At 44.8% G+C, this 22,511-nt stretch overlaps 1 protein-coding gene and 1 non-coding gene across 2 annotated transcripts; both read left to right on the top strand.

The window, feature by feature from the left end:
• The first annotated feature begins 14,560 nt into the window (after positions 1-14,560).
• EIF5 (eukaryotic translation initiation factor 5) lies at positions 14,561-21,926 on the top strand. The gene is made up of 12 exons (XM_032188470.1): positions 14,561-14,589; positions 14,785-14,980; positions 16,998-17,277; positions 17,539-17,620; positions 17,878-18,050; positions 18,414-18,525; positions 19,100-19,239; positions 19,695-19,853; positions 20,067-20,228; positions 20,532-20,696; positions 20,932-21,066; positions 21,531-21,926. Exons 3-12 carry the CDS (start codon positions 17,206-17,208, stop codon positions 21,621-21,623), a joined length of 1,293 nt encoding a protein of 430 aa, XP_032044361.1. The 5' UTR covers positions 14,561-14,589; positions 14,785-14,980; positions 16,998-17,205; the 3' UTR covers positions 21,624-21,926.
• LOC116490412 lies at positions 18,767-18,890 on the top strand. The gene has a single exon (XR_004253369.1). It is a non-coding gene; the product is annotated as a small nucleolar RNA SNORA28 (small nucleolar RNA).
• Positions 21,927-22,511: the final 585 nt, after the last annotated feature.

Here is a 22,511-nt window from a genome sequence, read left to right as displayed (position 1 = left end):
GGGCAGTAGGTCCTGTCTCCTCTTCCTGCAGCTGATTTTGACAAAATTTGTCAGAACTTTCATACTTTAGAGATTTTAACCCATCTGTCCAACCTGCCTGATACTGGCCAAAACACTGGAGGAAACAATCAGTTGGGGAGCTCAGATCTTTTTTCTTAAAGCCTTATGTTTTTCTGACTTAGCCAGAGCAACTGTGCTATCCAGGGAATAACCTTACAGGAGACAAACATGAGTTGCTTTGAATTTTCTGTAACTGTACTCTTTTGGGATCAATTCACACAAAAATAAAACATACTTTATCAGTCACTGACACATTCATTTTCCATCTTAATGTTAAAACCAGCAGATTAATCCTGCCTTGAAAAAGAACTGAAGGCAACAATAACTCACTGCATTCATTAATCGCAAAAACTGCTTTGCAGTTATTTCAGTTTCACCCTCCTGTAATTACACAGTTAGTTATTGGTGCCAGATTCCCATTTATCACAAGAACCTTTCATAACAGCAACAAACAATAGCTTCTTCTTAATCAGGTTTACCATGAAAGGAAGAACTCCTGTCACAAAGGAAGGGCCACATAATTGTTCCTCACTACCTCCAGGTACACGGGACTTTCACAAGCCCCTTAGAGATGCCAGTAATACACAATACCCAGGAAAGTTATGAACATCACAGGGAAAACTGTCTGAGCCTTGTAACAGAAGAAGTGCTAATGAGTGCAGGACAATAGGCACAGTCAGGCAAACAGAAAGCAGAAGCAGAAATGTAACATGAGCCATGTTATCAGCTGTCCTGTAACTAGAGAGCTGGGCCACTTCTGCTCAGCCATCCACCAGCATCACGCACTGTGTCACCGAAGTTCACATAGGTGCCTCAGAGGCTGTAGCTACTGCAGCGGTGAGAAATGCAACTCTTTTTTTCCTGCCTATCAAAAAGCATGAGTCCTCTTCTAAGCCAAAGTATTGTTTCCTCACTGCTGCATTTCCTACAGGCAACATGCATGGGTCATCCCAGTGCAAAAATACTGGGAGAGTAGATTTAGGGTCACACCAGACTGGCAAAGGACAGCCCTGGATTCCCTCATTCTTTAAACATCCTTTCTTTGCTTTTTTATAAGCACAAAATGAAGACTTCATGTCTTTTTCAGGGACGGTAATGTTTTATTTAAGATGCCCTACTAACACCATGAATTTTACATGACAGCAGCTCCATCCCACATCATCCTCCAGCCTCTCCATGTTAGTCGGCAGGGCTCTGATCCTGCAGCCACGAGACGTGGCATCTCCCACGGGGAGCCCTGGCACGGGGCTGGGTCATGTTGTTCACCAGCACATCCCTTCTCCTCACCAACCACCTCTGAAATTCAGCCCAAACTGAAGTGTTGCATTAGAGACCTTCAAGGGAGACAGATCTGCTGCATCAGCTCCCCCTGCCCATGTTTCCCACAGAAATCCCCCTTGCAGGCTGTTCTGGGGTGCACAGGTGGGAGCAGGCCTAGCGGAGCACCCTAACCACTGCGGGGCCTCTGGTGCTCACAGGCAAGGGCAATGAAAGGGCACAGATACCTAAGCAAACCAAGACAGACAGCAGATCAGACGTACCTTCCTACGATTCTGGATCTAGTGCAGGACTCTGATCACATCTGTGGAGATATGTCTGGTAATAAGTGCTCAGGGAGGTAAGCTTTTACGGTAAACCAACCATATTCATGGTTGAATACATGCGAAACGTGTGAAAGAACTTCTTCACGGTGAGGGTGACGGAGCACTGGGACAGGCTGCCCAGGGAGGTTGTGGGGTCTCCTTCTCTGGAAATATTCAAGGCCGGTTTGGACGCCTACCTGGGCAACCTGCTCTAGGGAACCTGCTTTGGCAGGGGTGTTGGACCCGATGATCTCTTGAGGTCCCTTCGAACCCCTACAATTCTGTGATTCTGTGATATTCAACTCTCAGTTAGCCATGGAAGATTAACTGGGTTTGGGATTAACTGCACACTTCCTCCCCAGATCATGGCTACAGCACAGTGCCATGGCATACGTGACACAAGGTACCCGAACCTCAGGGCCACGTCCCACTGGGGGACCAGCAGCCTAAAGCTGTCCCTGCTCAGCACAGAAACCAGCAAGTTCATTACGAGCCTTTTAAAGGTAGAATACCTGACAATGCTCTTTCACCTAGCAAATATAAAGCCTGTACTAGCCAGGATTTGGTTTTATCCAGGCTACCCACCCCACATTGTCTTTGATGGCTGAAAGCTGCCGGTTTCTAAGTGAACCAGCCAATACCACTACGCTAAAACAAGAACATGCTGTGTAGCCTGCAAAAACCTTCCCAAGTGCCAGGCAGCTGGTGTGCTGACACCATTGCCTGTGTGCTGAGTAATGGTGTCTCGCTGTTTCTTTGTGCTCTCTTATCTCACTCCTTCCATCTGTTGTTCCTCGTCTTCCATTCGGATTGTTAGTTGTTCAGAGCAGGGCTTTCTTCTAGCACCCACCACCTAGGAGCTAATCTGTGCCAGGGCACCACAAAACCAGTCTGATTAACTCACCTAAATAAGTAATTAGTGAATTGGAATTGATGTTCAGGAATGTGTATATGAATGGATTAAGCACAGTGCACCTGGATGAAAAGCATGACTCAGAAGTGTTACTAACGTTATTCTTTTTCATGTCCATAAACCTGAGAAATGGGAGAAATGTGGGAGGGGGTAGAAAAAGACAAAAAGGCAAAGAGACAGCAGGCTGGCAGGCAAGCATCTCTCAGATACAAGTGCACTAAATGACTGGAACACAGACCAGATGCCGAGAAGAGCTGAGCATTTTGCAACTCCTACTCATATTCTCGTTTCTTCTTTTATAGCTCTTAACTTTGCATGCTTCTCCATTTTCTTTTTGCTTCATCTCTCACACGTAGCCCAAGACTTGGATCTTATCTTCATGTATCCAAGCGACTTACTATCATATCATGTGCACACACAGCTACACCCACAGGTCAAGGCATCTTTTTTGCTGCCTCCTGTACATGATGATAGTGCAACTACTCTGGTCACCAGGACAACAGTCACAGCCTGTCAGACTGATAAGAAGTTGGTCGGCTGGGCTCATGCTCTGAAGGAAAGCACGGAGGAAATAAATGTAATACACAGCAATGAACTGCAAATGTCATTTGGTTTTCTCCTTAGGAAGCTGGAATGAGGACAAATGTGATGGCAACAAAGAAAGAAGAGGGCCTAAAGAGAAGAGACTGGTTTAATTTTTAAAGCCCCACAGTTAATGGGAAATGGGAAGTATTAAATTAAGGCACAAGATTGGAGCGAACTCTTGGGGCTTATCTCGGCCTTCCCATGCAAAGGGAGTGACTTTGAGCCCACAGAGTCCCAAATTTCCTCAAGTGACCAAAGGTACTGTCATCCCAATGGGCTCAGAGGTTGTCTCTGCTAGACACCAAGGTAAGGGGTAATGAAAGGAAATAAGTATTACATTCTAGGCACTCTCTGTTGCTACAACTGCCTCTCACTATCAGCAGCCAGGATGGCTAAAGGACTCTAGTACCTTATGCCAACACTCAGCACTCAGCTGGCTGGACCTGAATTCCCTGCAGGACCAGAAAACTACCGTTTCCCACAAAACAGCCCCAACAAATACAGTTGAATCAAGAATCAGGACCTGTCACCCTAGAAAACTGTTTTGTAAAGCTGACATTTGGTTGATATGGAGGTCAAGCTATGAATCCAGACTTTCCAGTGCTGTCAAAATTCAGGGAAATATAGAATGGGTGTCTCTAATGTTTAGTCGTACAGCTTCAAGACTCACAGTCTGATCACTTCACCATCACAGGAATAGATACAAAAGACAGTCAGAAAAGAAAACTACTTGTAAATGGAAGCCAAATCCATTTTATCAGGCCATCTGTAGCCCATGGGGTGGGTTGAGGGGATATGTCTTAGGCAAAATACATCAAAGTGGTAAAGCCTAGTCAGAACAAGAAAGGCTTGTGCAAATCCAGCTGAAGTCAGAGAACTCTGATAAGACCATTCCTTGTAAAACTGATAAGAAGTGATGTCTTTGAGGGGTACTCATGGACACAGCAGGGCTTCTGCTGAAGCAAGGCTTTCATCAGCGATGTTCAAAATAAAGTCTGGAAATGCAGGTCACACTGGGCAAGATCTAATCTAAACGGGAAGAGGACAGCAATACAAATAGCCTCGTGCTGTATGACACGGGATCAGGCAGCCACACCAGGCAGCACTAAAGGGGCAGGTGATGGTTAAAGGTCTCCTCCCCACCTCTGCTCCCAACCCCTTCCTAGACACAGACAAAGAATTTCAGTCTCTTTATTCTGTCTCCCAGCTGTGATTCAGCAGTGAATTCTCTTTTTAGGGAGGCACTGCAGCCTTCAGCCACCCTCTCTATCCTCTAGCCTGCACTTTAGAGCAGGGAACTGCAAAGTCAGCTGTACAACTCTCTCTGCTTGGCTGGAGCAGAGAGATACACAACAGCCTAACATATTCAAGGCCTTTCTGAGCACAACAAAGCAGTGCCAAGAAACAGAGAAAAATGTCATCAAGGCCACATCGGTGCATTTCTTGCATTTGTCCTGCATCCCAGACAAAACAGGCAGGCACAATGCACAGAGACAAAGAGGCCTTTCTCAGCAAGCAGTGCAGCGTGCGCTCCCGGGTCACACAAGCCGGCTGTGTGTCTGCCCAGTCCCCTTTCCCCTGTTTTGACTGTAGCTGCATCCTTTCTGTGTCAAGATGTGGATACTTAATGCGTTCTCACCTTTGCCCTCAGCTCCAAGCTGTTTCTGCTTAGCTAATGCTTTTCTTGGCAGGCTCAGCTAGGCAAGTCAGAGTTCAGTTTGCACCCTGATCAGCTGAAACACAGATGACTGGCTCTGGGAAATGCTGCAGAGATAGGGCCAAAACGAACCGGAGCCGCTTACATGTAGCTGCAAATTGCTCCGTGTTGGTTCCCAGCCAGCGAGATTCTGGGCAATGACCAGGCAGCCAGGCGCAGCCAAAGGACAAACGAAAATAAACAGAAAGGAGTTTCTTCCAGGGACATGTTACGAAGAGATTTTCAAAGCAGGATTTAACACAATCCTGTTGTTTGTCCTTAATGCCTTAGCACGGACTGTGGACGATGGCAGAGCCACTGAAAAGCTTTAGATGGTTAATGTAAGTGGGAAATGGGGAGGATATGAGGCACAGGATAAGAGGTAAGACAAGTAGGGCTTTTCACAGGTCTGGCACAGCTCTCATGTACAACTGATGCATGCCAAGCTTTCCAAAGTGGTCAGAATGAGTAGTTGAAGCTTAGCTGGTCCTGAGTAAAGACTTAAGAATTTGACTTCATTTCGTCCAATATTTTTGCTTATTTCTTGACAAGCTGCCATCCGTCAGCAATCCGTTAAAGAGACTGCTGTGGGAAACCCATGACTAATAACTCTCCTTTGATTCACTCATTTTTGTTAGCGGGTTTTGGGGGAAGAATGCCCATGTATGTACAGAGAATTTTCTCCACAATCCTGTTTTCCAAAGACCTCTCAGCAGCCCTGTATAGGTTAGAATCACTGTGGCAAACACAGCACTGCAGATCCAGATCACAACAAGCAAATCTGGCACAACCTGCAGTAAGCCACAGAGCTGCCTTCTTAAGACCTTTGCTAGGAAAAGAGAGAACGTTACTGAGCAGTTTACTCTGCAGCAGGGGATAAGGAGGTTCGGGCTGACTCTCAAGCAACCGAGCTAGCAGATTGTGACTTGGCAGCCCAGCGCTGCTTTGCCCCTTTCCCTGCTGCTCCAGGAATTGAGCAAACTGTGAGCGATCTGTCTGCACACGTCATAGCATATGGCTCCCCGTGCACCAGAATTAGCACCCTGCCGGACAAGCTGCACGGGCCAAATCGTTCACCCTCTCCTGCCCACCTGAACATCTTCCAGGGGGCAGAATGCGGTGGAACTGTCTGCACGGGACTGTCTGCAGGGAAAGCCATCCGAATCTTGCATCTGCAAGGGAAGATATTTAAAGCTTCGTCTGTATGAATCAGCTGCTCACTGCAGGCCTCTGTGGGAGCAGCACTGGCACTGAGATTCATAATGAGTTATCTGTAAAGCAAGAAGTTTTATCAAATGTATACGACTAAACATTATCCAGAGTGCGCTGACTCTCACAGAGGCTTGCCCTTGCAGCAGATAGACTGGACTATGAATAGTCCTTGTCACAGTACTCCTCGTCTCAGTGCACCCGAAAAACAAAACAAAACAACAACAACAAAAAAAAAAGAGTGAAAGAAAAAACAAGCAGGAAAAATAAGGGCCTTCTTTAGCCACAGCAGGTGCTAATAGTCAAAAGAACCAGTGAACCGGTTACTTAAAAGGTAAAAATAACCTTTTATAAATATACATCTCCAGATATACCAGAGTTATATCTACATGGCATAATCCAGGATAAGTGAACAAATTGACTGCCAGGAAGGACTACCCAGAAGTACAGTCTTCGAGTTAAGCGGGTCCATCATCCACTGGTATTAACTGGCGCATCTCTGTGGGCTTGAATGAGCACACAAACATTTACATGGGCCCTTAGAGATCCCACCTGCATCCACACACCCTCCCTAACTTAATCCTGAGTGGAGAAATATTCTGAACTGGGTATTCATCCATCACCCAGTCATCCATTAATCTGTCCACTGTGCAAACAATCAGATATGAGAGGAGCTGTGTATTTATTACACATTTCTGAATAAGTCATGCCCAATATCTAGGATAAACAATACATTAAGCCCTAAAGAACCCTTTGAAAGCCTTTTGCCTGCTGGAGACAACAATGAAAAAGTAACGTGATAGAAAGGGAACAGTAAATCATTCATGAGAATGATTAAAAACAAACTCTGGGTGAGGTGCAGCCAAACAACCCTGGAAACAGCTCGTGTGTTCTTCCTGAGTACCTCAGCATTTACAGAGGGCAGCGTGGCTGTGAGCAACCCCAACAAGTCCCACTTTGTGGCCCGTGCAGGGAAGATGTACGAGATACAAAATCCAGGGAGATCTGCACGACTGCAAGTTGCCATTAATTTACACCCCCCATGACTCCATCGGGCACCAATGCAGAAAAACTACCGTGCCTGAAATTGCTAATGCAAAAAGGGCTGAACTGGCACGTCAAGGGCACTAGAGAGAGAAGAACAAATTAGATTCCCTGGGGCTGAATAATGTTACACACTCGTGATCTCTCTAATATGCACGTGATCATTTTGGAATCCTTAAATCAGGCCCTGAAAGAGTTACTGCACCACAGCGTTCACAAACACCGCCTAATCTGAGCTGGTGATACTCTGCTTTCCCAGATGAGTGTGGACAGAGATACTAGTCACAAATCATGTTATTGCCATTTATTTTAGATCCCTTCAACTCTCTGAAAAGGCCTGTTTCAGGGAATGTTTTTGAAGTTTGTTTCCTACAACCATTTCAGGTAAAAAGCTCCAGAATGATCAATATGGACTAGATTTGTTTTCTAAAGAAACATAGAATAACATCCTACAGCTTCAAGACAAAATACAGACTCCATTATGCATTTGAACATTCATTGACCTAACTGTGTGTGTCAAGAGCTTTCAAAAACTGACTTGGAGAAACAGTTCAAGGCAGTAATATTCCTGTAAGAAACTTCTGCCTTCAGTGTGTCCCCTGGGTCATTCTCAAAAAGAAAAATCTACATAAGGTCAATAAAACCATTGACGTGGATTCACATTCAAGGGCATTTTCAGCCTGGTTTCTTAAATAAGGAAGATGTAAGTGACTGCATTCTGTGCCTGTGTTAGCAGGCGTGCACACACCTGCCTGTCTCTTCAGTCCCATCCACCCGTTCCTGAACCCACCGGGCACTTCCAGCCACGCTGACACCCAGGTATGTGAGGCATGGGGAGCTGGGTCCAGTGAGGCATCGTCGGTGCTTCAAGTCAGCTTTAATCAGCCGTCACAGAACCCAGATGGGCCGATGCCAGCCTTAATTCACTCCATCACTCTTGGAAACCGTGTGTGTTATCAGCTATATTCATATTGTCACTGGTTTGAGTAATAGCCTTAGCATACAGAACACTTGGCATGGGCAAACCGTAGAACTAAGTTGCTGTTTCTATTTTCTTCTTTTGAGTACCACTCCTTTTTTTTTTTTTTTCCAGTTTGGCAAATAATTTACATTAGTAATATAAATATTTGAGCTGCAAACCACCAGAGCATTCAAAGACTTTGGCACTGCATCGTAGCCATGTCTTATTTGCTTCATTACAAAAGGTAATCCCTGTATTTTTATTAAGCAGCTGCACCAGCTGTACTCAAGCTCAAGGCAAAACATATCAAACAAGCAGCAAATTCTAAATTACAGCCTACAAATTCAGCATTATCCGCCTAAAAGCCTGCAGTGCCCTGCAAAACACCTTTGATGTTGCAATACAGACAAGTCTGCAAGGGATATAAAATCAGACTTTAGAGACAAAACTTTTTCTGTTATCTCTCTAGCTGTCTGCTTCTAAATGCATGACTCTGCCCTCCTAGCCAAACAGCTCCTTTGAAGGTTTAGTTCTGGAGAACACAAAGATTCATCTTTGCCTTTAAAGCAGACCTTTCTTTGCTTTCAGCACGAGCATCAGGGGTATCTTCTCCTCTACCAGATCTGCCAGGAAAAGCATGAACATAATCACTAGCTGTTCCTCAGCACTGCCTCCAAACTCCAACTCTCCCAGCAACGTGATCGTATTATTTTAAAGCAGACGCTCCTCTGTGCCTGAATGAGCAGAACAGAACAGCAAAGGAAGATGTCATTTGTAGTGCAGACCCCTAAAAACTAGCTCTGCAGCCACATTTCTGCACATAAGGGAAAGGATTAATAGCATCTAAGATCTCTAAAGTGTCCCCAGACTGGGAAGAGTTTCTGGAGATATAGTCTCAAAATCAGAGGCAAAAAACACACTCCTCTTGGGAAAAATGGAAAGCCAATAGGTAACTCTAAGCACTTGTTACTCTTTTTCTACTACTTCAGAGTCAACATCTGCTGGGAAATCAATACTGATAATCACAGGACTGGTTGCCAGACCCTCAGAGACCAAAGGAAAAGGGTGGGAGAGGATCTATATGTGGAGGTGATGGCAAAGCACATGACAGCTGAGGAGGACCCGAGCAATTTGTTTAATGAAATGGAAATAAAAGTGTAAATGACTAAAATGCTACTGGGAGAGAGATTTAACTTAACTCACAAACACACAGATTTTGTTGTCTGAGACCCGACTATGACAAGCAGCGTGGAAATGTAAATGCAGTGGCTGCTAATGAGCATAACGAACAGGCAGGCAGCTCTGACAGCAGGTTCTCAGCTGGAAGCTATATTCCTCAAGGACTCCTTATCTTCCACATCCACTTCTTTCAGCAACCATATAAATGTTGCTGGCAGATTTGTCAACCACAAGCATGCAGCTGCTGGATAATGCTAGTATTTGCCAGGTGGGCCTGTAGCCAAAGCTGCTACCTGGACAAAGCAGGGATACTTGGCTTCTCTGACTCCTATCACTGACACTTCCACCGATTGCTGAGACACAGGGATAAAAGACGTCTCTCCTGGTCAGGGCATCCCTCTTTCACAGACTCCCAAACTGTGCTGAATTCACCTCCTAATTGAACTTCCACCCCATTTGCACTCCCCATTCATTTCTGTGAGTTTGCCTTTGTTTATTTGCCTCTTTAAACACAGCCTGGTTTTATTTGCTCAAAAGGATACCTTATTTTGTCCTGTCCTCCAAAGAACTACTGTCTGTAAAATTCCCAACAGACTCCTCCCCCAGACAAAGAACCAGCCAAGCGCAATGCCAAAGGTAAAGGTACACGACTGAAAAATCAGGAATGGTAAAAATAGCAAGTAAAGCAAAGCACGCATACACATGTTAACAAAAAAAAAAAAAAAAAAAAAAAAAAGGAATACCACGGTGAAAATCTATGTTATCCTAGCCAACACAGACAGCAAGACCACTCTGATAGCCATTGGGTACACATAGCCCGAAAGCTCAAACATCCACTTTTCTAATGCATTGCTGAAGGCATGTGCTGCTTAAAATCCAGAGACGTGTGCTTAACAACGTGGGGGAGCTGCCAGTCCCCAGGCACTGTATTATTGCTCATGGGTTTTGTTAGAAAATTCATACTTGCACAGAGAGCACCAGTGAGGAGTACCCAGTGGTCAGGAGTCCACAACCACCCCGTGACAGCCCTTAGCCCTTCTCTCAGCACACACAAATGGGTATTGCCCATCTTTTCAGGAAGCTTGCTAGTTTTCCAGATGCATCAGTTGGTCTAAGAAAAGATCCGTTAGGACTGTTATTTAGGAAAGGGCATTCCAGCAAACTAACATCCAGAGGGAGTCAGGATATTCTCTGCCTGATTTAGATTTAGATTGAGATTTAGAAACACTGGGATACCAAAAAAAAAAAAAAAAAGTCCATTTCCCTTAACATTTACAGCTCTCAAGCACTAACTTATATTCTGCAGAGAAAGCTGGCTGCTGAGGCGCCTCCCTTACACACACAGCCACACGCTACAAGAGAAAGAGGGAGGGCAGGAGAGAGCTTCATGGTGTCTGCTGAAATAATAACAACAGATTTGGGGCAGAGCCTGCCTCGTGCTGCCAGCTGAACACCGAGCCCTTCTAGTGCACTCAGACCCAAACACGAGCTGGGATATTTTAGCACTTCTGCATAGATATAGAAGCCACAAAAATAACTGCTGGAAAATAATGGCTATATGTGTATTTTGCTCTCATCTTTTTTTTTTTTTTCTTCTCTGTTTACTAATTCCTGATTTACTAATGCGAATAGCTAACCATAATGTTACAGAGCATGGAAAGGAAGGCATTTTATGAAGCAAGTCTGCACAAAAGAAGAACAGCATGCTTGCTGCAGGGCAGCAATTATTGCAGAGCTCCTGAGCAGCAAGAACAGAACAAACCTCTGCCCTTGCCACTGATCAGGGTCCAATTCTGCTCAAAAGCAGGAATGACTGCTGAACAGTAAGGTCACAGCTATTCAATGTATTTATCTTCCAAATACCGATCCTGAAGGAATTTGGACTTGTGATTCCACAGAGGTTGCATATTCAAATCTGGCATGTAAATAATTAAACATTCTCTGCACATTTCCAAGACAGGCAGAAGAAATGGTATTGCTATTCAGGGTTCAGCACAATGTACATGATCTTGGCCTTCCATCTTCTGAAATTCCTAGAGATACAGCAGAAGCACGTCTGAGTGGCTTCCACGTATCAGCCTCCTCACTGTCAGAAATCAGCCACGTTTGAAGGCAGCCTCATCACCCTGACGGGCTGCATTTCAGTGCCTCCCAGGGCCCTGCTGCAGGAGCACGAGGAGCCCAGAGACACGGGGCACAGGAGAACCTGCAGCAGAGGCAGCACCGTGTGCCCGGGCACCCTGCAGCAGCAAAAGCTGCAAAGATGGCACAACGAGGAATCACCTCCTCAGCTGCTAGGGGTTCCTGCCGACCCTGGAAAAAATATCGGCTCTGAACCAGCCACTGGAAGAGAACGTACACAGCTTACAGCAGAGAAAAAATATTTTTCAAGAGCAAGGTTACCAGCTGAGTATTGAAAGGGGGTAATGTTTACAGCCAACCTCATCACAATGACAAACTAGCTGAAGAACAAACTGCAGAACAATGCACGGTTGTCTGTGTGAAAATATAAACACCTGTGATTAAATGACAATTTCTGAAGATTTACATTTTAAATATAGACATATTAATTCTTGAATGTTGGTTTTGCTGCCTTATCGCAGACATTAACTCTTTGGTATTTTTTAATAAAAACTAAGGCAACATAGAAAGAACGTGAATAGCCCAAGGCTGAACTGAACCATAATAAAGCATTCCTGTGATACGGAAACACACCATAAGATCCACTGCCGAAAACTTCCTGTTCTCAAACATTAGTCCACTTCCAAAACCTGACTTACTCATGCCATTTAAAATGTCTTTACAAGGGAGGATTATATACAAAAACTGCTTCGTTTACATCTGTGAAATGCAAAGCACACAAGTGGTTGTATCTTGAAGGTCACAAAAGCAATGCGAACTATGAACTTCAGGATTCATGAAACCATGACATTTTACAGTGGGAGGAGGATATTTTGTCCTGTCCAAGCCACCAGATACTAAAGTGAACAAACCATAAATATTATGATTCAGTAAAAGTATCTGGGATTCAACAGCAACTATCAATGAATTTTTCTGGTGAGAAAAACAGCAACTAGGGACTAAAGAGACAATAATCCACAAGTTTAGTCTATTTTGTATAATGTGAGAGAATATCTTCTGACTTCGTCTGTATGGGACTTGTTGTCTGAAGAAGGAAGACTATCTAAAAAGGTTACTCTTAATGTCAATTTATATACTATAAAATTTTTAAAAAATCCTTCTCTATACTACTAATCATAAATCTTCAGAGTTACTCATTATGTCAAATAGCACCAAATCCAGGGGCTTGTTTCCCTTTTGCTGTTCAATAAAGTGGTGTTGGCAGTGGTATGCTTTAACACTTGTAATTTATTAACCTCAGAGGTGTTGTAGCATGAAACTAAAGCCACAGAAAGGAGGCATTTAGCAAATTATACATGCTGCATATTTTTACAGCAAAGGAGTTCCTGCTGTGCTTTGCTTGCCTCCCACTTTTTTATGATTATTTTTTCTCCCTCATGATAACTTCCAAGCATCATATACTTTGGGGAGATACTTCCTTATTTTGTGCTTACACTCTTTCTCAGGTTTAAAAAAGTGTTGCTGTGTATTTATCAATCACAGAATCAGAGAACGGTGTGGGTTGGAAGGGACCTTAAAGATCACCCAGTTCCAACCCCCTGCCATGGGCAGGGATGCCACCCACTAGATCAGGTTGCACAGGGCCTTGAAGGAGGCAAGGAGGCATTTAAAGTATCCTGATTTTTTTTTTTAACTTTTTCAAATGCAGATAGTGAAGCCTAAAACAGACTTAACATAATGTTTTACAAGATGATATCCTGGCTGCAAAGACTTGTTATTCCATGGGCTGAAGGGAAACATACAACTAGGGCCATGATGTAGAGTGTCTTGTTAGAAAACATTGATGGATATGCACATTTATTTCTTCCAGGTCTGTTGCTCTGCTGCTCTAGCTGAAAGAGTAAGTTTTTTATTATTGTGTGTCCATAACAATAGCCCAGCTTTTCTTTTGAGATTTCTAGGAAAATCTCATTTATCAGTCACCTTACTATTTAAATGACGTATTTTTGCATATCAGACCAAAAATGTTCAAGGTATACTTAAGGCTCTATATGAGGGGTTTCCTCTGACCATGCCAACATGTTATCGAGTCAGATGGGAAAACTATGTTTCAAAACTAACTTAGGGAGAAATTTAGAGTATATGACAGTATATAATGTCACTACTCATTTTTATCTTCGTTACCTCTTTCTCCCTATACACCCATGTAGCCATCAAGAGGCTTCCCAATGTTGTTCACTAAGCCAGTGACAGGAACCGGAGTCTTCTTGTTCTGCCTGGCGGCATGGAAACAGGCAAGAGCATTGATTGATCGCTTGATAGGTAAAGTTTAAAAAAGCTCTTTGCCAACATTATTTATGTTCAGAAACACCCAAAATATGTAATCGTATCATACTGGAGGGCTGAAGATGGAGGACGTGGAGAGAAAAGAGCACAAAAAAGGACCCATGTTCCTGCTTTTAAGACATATAAATCCAAAGTTGCTTTATCTAGGGTGCCGATTACGCTAAGGAGGGCTGGCAACGTTTTATATTGAGAGCTGAAGGTAGGTACACACAGGATTTGAAGTATTCTTTGTAAGAGCCAAAGGTACCCCGGACACTCAGAGGTATGCAAAGCTGAGTTGCTGTGACAGGGACAATAAATAGGCCTTTTCCTGCACACGAAAGCAGGCCGTGCAGGAAAAAACACAACGCATTCAGCATTTTAATTGTTTAGAAGCGTTTGTAACACCAATTAGCTGCCGCGATGCCAAGCTGCACCCCCCCAAATTGTCATTCCTCCAGCATTGCGGGTCGCGCTTCCCAACAAACCACGGCCTGCCCAGAGCACCCTCCCACGAGGGCCGGGGGAGTTTTTGTGTGGAAACAGAGCCGGGAGAGGGACCAGAGCCCTTCCACGGGGGTCTGTGTGTTTTTGGGGGTGTTTTTGGGGGTGCTTGTGGGGGACACGGGTGAGGGGGAAGGGGCCGCGGGAGGCGCGCAGCCCCCGCCTCAGCCCGCCGCCTCTCAGGGCGGTCTCGCGAGAGCCGCCCGCGTAGACGCGATGTCCTTTGGGGCACTGGCGGGGGGGAGGGCGGGGGGAGGGCAGCGAAGCGAGGGGCGGTTTGATTGACGGCGAGATGAACCAGTGAGAAAAGGGCACGGCGAGCCAAGAGCCAATAGTTTCTCCCCGGGGCGAGCGGCGAGCCAATGGGGGGGCAGGAGGGGCGGGGCGCGCCGCTGGCTGATTGATCCCAGCTTTGGCGTTGTTCAGTCAGAGCGAGAACATTCTAGAGGTGAGTACGGGGCAGCCATTGCCGGGGTCCCGTCAGCCGCCCCCTCCTGCCTGAGCTGCGCGCCGCCGGCCGCCGCAGCTCCCTCCCCCCTTCCCTCTTCTCCCCCCTCCTCCTCCTCTTCCTCCTCCTCCTCCTCCCCCCCTCTCCTCACAGGTGCCGCCGCTAACGATGCCCCTGGTTGTGTCTTGCCCGCAGATCGCCCGGCACTGCTGTCCCTGCTGAGCACGCCCGCCTCAGGACGCCCGGACCCGGAGGCTGCGGAGTCCGCCTCCGCCTCCTCCTCCTCCGGCTGGATATAAGCGCCCCCACGGCCTCGTTCTCCTCGCACAATCGGCTTCGTCGCAGCCCGGGGCGAGCAGCGTTGGGTTTATGTCTTTATTGGACGAAAACGGTGAGCGCTGGGGGGCGAGGAGGAGCCGGGGAGGGCGGCTGGAAGGGACGGGGTCGGTGCGGGGCTGGGGGCGCCGCGTTGTTGACGGGGCGGGGGGCGGATTTATTTAACAAAACACCCAGGATCTTCCTAGAAATGAAGATATAGATACCTCAAACAACGATTTATCACCCTTTATATTTTTTAATCGCTATTTTTTTAATTTTGGGCGCGGATTATTCCTTTGATCGTGCCCCCCCCCCCCTCAGCTCCCCGCGCCATGCGACGAGACAAAATGGCCGCGGCTGGGCCGCGCCTCCCCGGGCTGGGGGGGTTGGGGCTGGGGCTGGGGCGGGGGGGCTCGTTTTGGGGGGGCTGTGCCGCAGTCACAGCCCCTCGGAGGGGGCGGGGGGCGCCCGATCGGCAAGGGTAAGCCCCGAGGAAGGGGAAGGGAGGCTTTGGGGGCGGCCGGGGAGCTTCCCCCCTTGGTAGGGAGCGCATGCGTGGCTGGAGGTGACACCCACACCTCCCCCCCGGTTTTCTCCGGGGCTGACTCAGTGCTTAATTGCTGCATTTATGAGTCATCGCAGGCCTGAGCGGGGCGGGGAAACGGGGCTTTGAAGCTGGGAGGCTGTCTGCCTTCCCGCTTCTTGGGCTCTGCACAATAAATACGGGGGGTGTGTGCTTGGGATGAGGTGGCTTAGAGACCAGGAGAGGGAGCTTTAGTCTACAGCAGACAGACAAAAGCTGTAATATGGAAGGAGGGGAAACCACGCATTCTAAAAAGCTCATGCTTGGTCACCAAGATACCTGCTTCCTCAGTGCCGCTGCAAGCACGCGGTCAGATCACATGGTGGCTCTTTTTTAGACATCCTGGGGAAGGAAGCCTCGTGCTTGGAACAAAATCCGCGGTGCAGTTTTTGCTGAAGGGTAAAACTGCATCGGGGCTAATGTAGAATACATGGCATATGCAAAACACGCTTCTCGTGAAAGGATTTGTAAACCTGACCAGAGGGACTCGGACTGTGTGGAATTGATAGGCACGCTCTTACACATTAAATACTAAGGAGGCTATTTTCATGTGTCAACACATCTGCCATTAACGATAACGTGATGACGTGTCAGAATAGCCATGCTGTAGTCAGGGCTGCCTGTCTAGTCAACTTAACCAGTTGTGGTTTACGTAATGTTAGATCTGATTATAGGGACACGTGTTAATTTAAATATGTAAATACTGCTTAAGGCAACTTTAATAATAGGATTCATCCTCCTTCCCCTTCCTCCTCCCCCTTCCCCAAGAAAAAAAAACAACTGGAAAAGCTGCTGCACTGCTCTGTACCTCTGCATTGCTAGGCTTTCTACAGTGAAGCAACTTATGTCAGACTTTATCAGGCTTATTATTAAGTCAAAACTCAACAGAAGCTGCTATGAGAATCCATAAGTGAGAGGGAGAATTACCTAATTTTCAACTCTTTTCTACTCCGATCCAAAAAACTGGTAAGCCACGTAAAAATTATATTGGGCTAGAGATTGCTGCTGCTTCATCTTACTGACATTTCTCAACGTTCTGACGGGCTTCGGTTTATGTAATAGGCTCATGCTATGATGTGAAATCTGAAACCGTTCCAGATTTTTCTCCCACTTCTCTCTCCCCTGCAGCCAGAAACACACCACGTGACCCTCTCAGTGCGAGAGCCATTGGTCTTCCTAAATTGAGCAGTGTTCTTTCCCTTCCTTATTGATCACGGCACTCCTTCAGGAGTTAATTGTGCAGACAGTATTCTTAAGCTGTTCAATGGTTTGGGGGTTGTAAGAAAGGAGAGGGTGGAAAGCCTTGTGGTGTAGGTGAGGCAGAGTTCCTCAGCAGTACAATTCAAGGCTATTGTCTTATGTTTCACAAGTTCATGAAAGCCACAGCATAACGAGGTTTACTTCCCCTTCCCAGAAATAGAGTCCCAGATATAGCTTTATAATAAGATTTCATTGGTGTACATAAAGATAAATTTCTCTTTTTTTTTCTGTTTATTAACACTTGCAGAGCTGTTGCGCAGCCACTGGTACCTGTATTGGGGAAACATAGCATACAAGCAAGAACCTTACAGCCTCAGTGGCGAAAATTTTTTCATGTCAGAGACCGAGAACTCTTGCAGTCGTTTATGTCATCCCGTCTTCTCCAGACAGAAGATACCAAAAAACTGCAATCAAAGATCTCTTCATCTTATTGATAAAGCTACTAATAAGGCAAAATGTCTGTCAACGTCAACCGCAGTGTTTCAGATCAGTTCTATCGCTACAAAATGCCCCGTCTGATTGCCAAGGTAACTTACTAACTAACCATTGGTCGTGAGTAGGCAGGGTGTCAGGTTAGTTGCTCTTCATGTAGCAGAACAGAGACAATGACACCGAGCTTAGCCAATGGTAGGGAGGGGGTGACTGCATTTTTCTGTCCAGAGTAAGCGCGCGTTAACTCGTCTTAAGAAGACACTTCAAAGCAGAACGTAGATGTAGCTAAATTAGAAGTATACGTGGGGTTGGGCTGTTGCGGTCATTTAAACTTAAAAGACTTTTTTTTTTTTTAGGTTGAGGGCAAAGGAAATGGAATAAAGACGGTTATAGTCAACATGGTTGACGTTGCAAAGGCGCTTAATCGGCCTCCAACGTGTAAGTAGTCTGCAGTGACACAGCATTTTTTTTTTTTTCTTAAGGCTTTCACTTTCGTTTGAAGTGATAAATAGGTAATAAAGTACTAATATTCTTTCAAGATTTTTAAGAAAAAGCGATTAAGGAAGAAGTAATGATCAGGAAGGAGCAATGGCTCCTAGAGTAGATATACTTGCAGTTCAATCAACAATAAAGACCCAAGGACTCCATTGATTATTATGATTTTTGTTTATTATTATTTTTTTTTTTTTTTGCAGATCCTACCAAATTTTTTGGTTGTGAGCTGGGAGCACAGACCCAGTTTGATGTTAAGAATGACCGTTACATTGTCAATGGATCTCATGAGGCGAATAAGCTGCAAGACATGTTGGATGGATTCATTAAAAAATTTGTTCTCTGTCCTGAGTGTGAGAATCCTGAAACTGATCTGGTGAGTGCTCTGTATTAATGGTGACAGTACAGAAACGCTGCATTGATGTTTGTGAAGGTGGTGCAGTGTTAAAAGCTGATTAAGATAACAATTAAGAGAAATCCAGTGACTTCTCTTTGTTAGTTTAGTTAATTTCTAATTTCTAGTGAAATTAAGAAATCTAAAACCCTCTCCCTCCAGGTTTTAGATTTACAGTCCTGAGCTAAATTGCTGTGTTTAAACTCAGATTTGTTAGGGCTGATTAAAAGCATGTAAATCTCTGGCTTAATGGTATGGAGATGATAAAGTAAATAGCAGGTCTAGTCTTTAATGTATATCTGTTCTCTAAATAGTATTTTAACTGGAGCTTATTCTCTCTTACAGCATGTCAATCCTAAGAAACAAACTATAGGTAACTCTTGCAAAGCCTGTGGCTATCGAGGCATGCTTGACACAAACCATAAACTCTGCACGTTCATTCTCAAAAACCCACCTGGTAAGTGTGTTCCTTTCTTTGTGGGGGTGGTAAAGGGAACATTTTTGGTGTGAGTGCTGTTAAGTAGAAGAGCAAATGGTTGGGGTCTAACAACTGTAAAACTGCTGTGGTGTACTGCTAGTGTACGTTTGTGGGTTGGGATGAAGTATATCAGCAGGTGCTCACTGCAGGTTTCCATTTAAGACCACACAAAGTGGAAGGCTAGTGTAGTTAACGTGAACTGTAATGGAGTTGTTTTTGCAAGCAACACTCTGTGGTAAGCATTTGGTTGCCTGCTGCAATTTAAGCTTGCTAAATTAGAAAAGTCTAACCTATTCCGGGGATCTCTGCTTTGTGAGGTCACTTGTTATATGGACTTGGACAGCCTTACACCAGGATGAGAAACAAGACTTCCACTAGAACCATGGCTTTAAGAGCTGTGTAGATTATCTTGTGAGTGCACTTGGAGACAGGCACTGTGCATCACCTGCTGTGAATAAAAGAATCTGAATCAGTTTACCTGCGAATTAGCAGAGGTGCTGTTGCAGGGTATCTGTGAAATCGAGAAAGCTAATACACTAATGTTCACTTTCAGAAAGTGGCGACACTAGTACAGGGAAGAAAGAAAAGGAGAAGAAGAATAGAAAAGGCAAGGACAAAGAGAATGGTTCTGTGTCCAGCAATGAGACACCTCCACCCCCACCACCAGAGGAGATTACTCCTCCACAGGTTGTGGTAAGTAGAAGGGAATGTGGGCAGATGAGGGTGTATGGTGTCAGCATCATATCAAAGTGGTACTATAATAAGAAGCCAACTGCTGCAATAGAAGTATCCCTGCACATCTGTTACAGTAGCTTTACCAACTTTTCAGTATACATGCTCCTTGCTGAGTGACAGCTGCATACTTTTTACTCCTCACAAGATTTGGATTGTATCTAAATGATGGTAGGAGAGAGTAGTGAGGCATGGCACAGTAACTACAGATGTCTACAAATGCACACCTAGTCCCCTGTTAGTCTCCTCTATCAATTCTTTCTCCCTCTCTGACTAGCTGATCATTGTGTAACGTTCTCCTTCTGTAGAGAAGAGTCAGAAATACTCCTAAAAATGCTCTCAGATCTGTATCTAGAGAAAACTCAACTGATCAATAAGTTCGTAGTAACACTGTGTGAATCTTGTTTTGTTTTTAGGAGGAGGAAGATGATGATGATTGGGGTGAAGACACAACAGAAGAAGCCCAGAGGCGTAGAATGGATGAAATCAGTGACCATGCAAAGAACCTCACACTTAGTGAAGACCTGGAAAGAACAGTGGAGGAGAGAGTCAACATACTGTTTGATTTTGTGAAGGTGAATATTTTATTTATTCACTGTTCAGCTGTAGCTGTGTAGAACACTAATAAGGAGATGAAGAGCAAGCTGCTTTTACACACACGCAGTGGAGTTTTAGGGCTTAAACTCATACAAAAGTACTGGTTAGACCATTGGTCAGGAGGCGGAGTTCATTCGAGTGTTAATGCAAGCTCCAGTGGCTTTAAAATATGTATTTGTTCTATCTTCTAGAAAAAGAAGGAAGAAGGTGTCATTGATTCTTCTGACAAAGACATTGTAGCAGAAGCAGAGAGACTGGATGTGAAGGCCATGGGCCCTCTAGTTCTCACTGAAGTCCTTTTCGACGAAAAAATTCGTGAACAGATAAGGAAATACAGACGTCACTTCCTTCGTGTAAGCAACCTCTTGCTCTGCACTGAGTTTATTAACTTGTGTGTTTGGGATAACTACTGGAGTCAGTTCTGGATTGCTTTACTAGGGGAGGGATGGCTTTATTGCAGTTCTTAAACCAGTACTTCCCAGCTTGGGAAAAGTGCTGGGAGGAATAATAAAAGTTGTAGGTTTTGCTGCCTCATTGAGCTGTAAGCAGAAGCAGCAACTCATTTTAGAGAAGAAGGCTGTAAGCAGAAGCAGCAACTCATTTTAGAGAAGAAGGCTAACTTACCTGCTCTTGCTTTTCTCTCCTCATGATTGTAGTTCTGCCACAATAACAAGAAAGCTCAGAGGTACCTCCTCCATGGCTTTGAGTGTGTGGTAGCCATGCATCAGTCTCAGCTTATTTCTAAGATACCACATATTTTGAAGGAAATGTATGATGCAGATCTTCTGGAAGAAGAAGTCATCCTTGGCTGGGCAGAAAAGGTGAGTGGTGGTACGTAATGTACCGTGTGTGTTTTGCACCTGCTTCTGCCATTCTGGTCAAGTCTTTTGGGCAGATGTCTTCAGTCACCTACTTTAGCATGATTATCTGGGAGAAATGTCTTTAAAAAATGGCTTGTTCAAGGTAGCGGGGTGAGGTTAGGCTTGGTGTATTTCAGTGTGATCTGGTACAGATTGGGCTTAAATACTAAAGGGATTTGTATACTTGATCTTTCAGGCCTCAAAGAAATATGTCTCAAAGGAGCTTGCCAAAGAAATCCGTGTCAAAGCAGAACCATTTATTAAATGGCTAAAGGAAGCTGAAGAAGAATCTTCCGGTAATGAAGAAGAGGATGAAGATGAAAACATAGAGGTAGGAAAGGCTCACCTCCTGTAATTCTGGAATTACACCGCTCTGTATAGTTCTGGGCGCTTTCTTTTAGTACGCTGTAAAATAGCTCACTTAAAGTATTGCTCTGCATGTTCACAAGTATGAAACCTTGAGTTTTAGAAGAGCCTGGGGGGAGGTGTTAGAAAAGCTGATTAAGGAAGAAATGGCTGTTTTTCTTTCAGTTTAGACCTAGGTTAAACTTGGTAGCTATATGCATGCATGTTTGTTTTTCTCTGTATTGCTTGCTCCTGGTTGAAACCCTGCTTCTTAAAGACGTGAGTATGCACCTCTAGTTGCTAAAGACAGGTGTGTTTGGGAGGGCTCACTAAGAATTCCTGACAGACAAGGGCAACAAAGGATGTTAGCAACTCGTGATATTAAAGCAAAAGTATTCCCTAGCACCCCCTGCCATTAAGTGCTAACAGGTAAATCTCTTGTCTTCACAGGTGGTGTACTCTACAACTGCCAGTGTCCCTAAAGTTGAAACTGTGAAGCCTGCAAACAGTAAAGATGATGACATTGATATTGATGCCATTTAAAGTGATGCAACATAGCTTCCAGCATAATCAAACTTCTCTGCGTTTTCTGCCAGAAGTGTGACTTGTATGTGCGCAAGCTGAAATGGCTTAACATCCTGCTACTCTTTGTACTCTAAAATGTATCTTTTTACTGTGACTGGTCTTGTGTAACTAAGCCTAATACCAAGGAGTCAGCACGTCGGTGAACGGCTCTAGTTTGCAAATGGCATGTTCTATTTTGTTTTTCTAACTTGTGTTGGACACATACTTGGAGCACATTTATACAGTTGTGGAAATAAAGGATTTGGTTTTGGTCAATCTTCACTCAGGGCTCCAAGCTTTGTTTCTTTTCCAAGTAAGTATACGACCTGGTGCAACTTACGTCATGGAATCAACCCTGCAATGGGGCTAGGTGTGACAGCTCTGCCTTGGACTGAAAAAGTGAAGTTTAAGAGGAATGTTACTTTAAAAATACATGTTTGGCACAGGTGTTTGTTTAATATGTAAATAATTCATTAAACACAGGTTTCAGTAGTTTGACTAGTTACATCACTGCCATTGCTCACTGAATTCAGTGCATGAATACCTAGCCCCTTCCTGAAGTGATTTGACGATGAGGAAAGGAAGGTGAGATCAGTTTCCTTGAACACAAGAAGCTGCAATGTTGACCTGCACGGCACTGGGCATGACCTTTGCAGTTCTAAAAGAACTGCCTAACTGAGGATTAGCGTTTAGGAATAGACTAACTTGTGTACCTTTTTAAGTAAGGAAACAAACGACTGAGCAGAAGCTTTTGACCTGGGAGAAGCATAGGCCAAGGCATGCCTGTTAAACACAGATAAACAAGTCACAGAGCCTGAATGTTTCTTGTAGCTAGGTCTTGGTGTGCCCAGACAGTGTAATTTTTGT

This window comes from Aythya fuligula, chromosome 5 (assembly GCF_009819795.1).
Source record: "Aythya fuligula isolate bAytFul2 chromosome 5, bAytFul2.pri, whole genome shotgun sequence".
NCBI classification, from domain to species: Eukaryota; Metazoa; Chordata; class Aves; order Anseriformes; family Anatidae; genus Aythya; species Aythya fuligula.
The sequence above is the reverse complement of the archived record's forward strand: the minus strand, read 5'-3'. Positions and strand labels throughout refer to the sequence as shown.

What these genes read in the sequence shown, in the direction of transcription:
- EIF5 (XM_032188470.1), top strand. Translation starts at nt 17,206, where the DNA reads ATGTCTGTCAACGTCAACCGCAGTGTTTCAGATCAGTTCTATCGCTAC. An exon ending in TTACTCCTCCACAGGTTGTG is followed by an intron (nt 19,240 to 19,694) that starts GTAAGTAGAAGG and finishes TTTTGTTTTTAG; the next exon opens with GAGGAGGAAGATGATGATGA. An exon ending in TACTGTTTGATTTTGTGAAG is followed by an intron (nt 19,854 to 20,066) that starts GTGAATATTTTA and finishes TCTATCTTCTAG; the next exon opens with AAAAAGAAGGAAGAAGGTGT.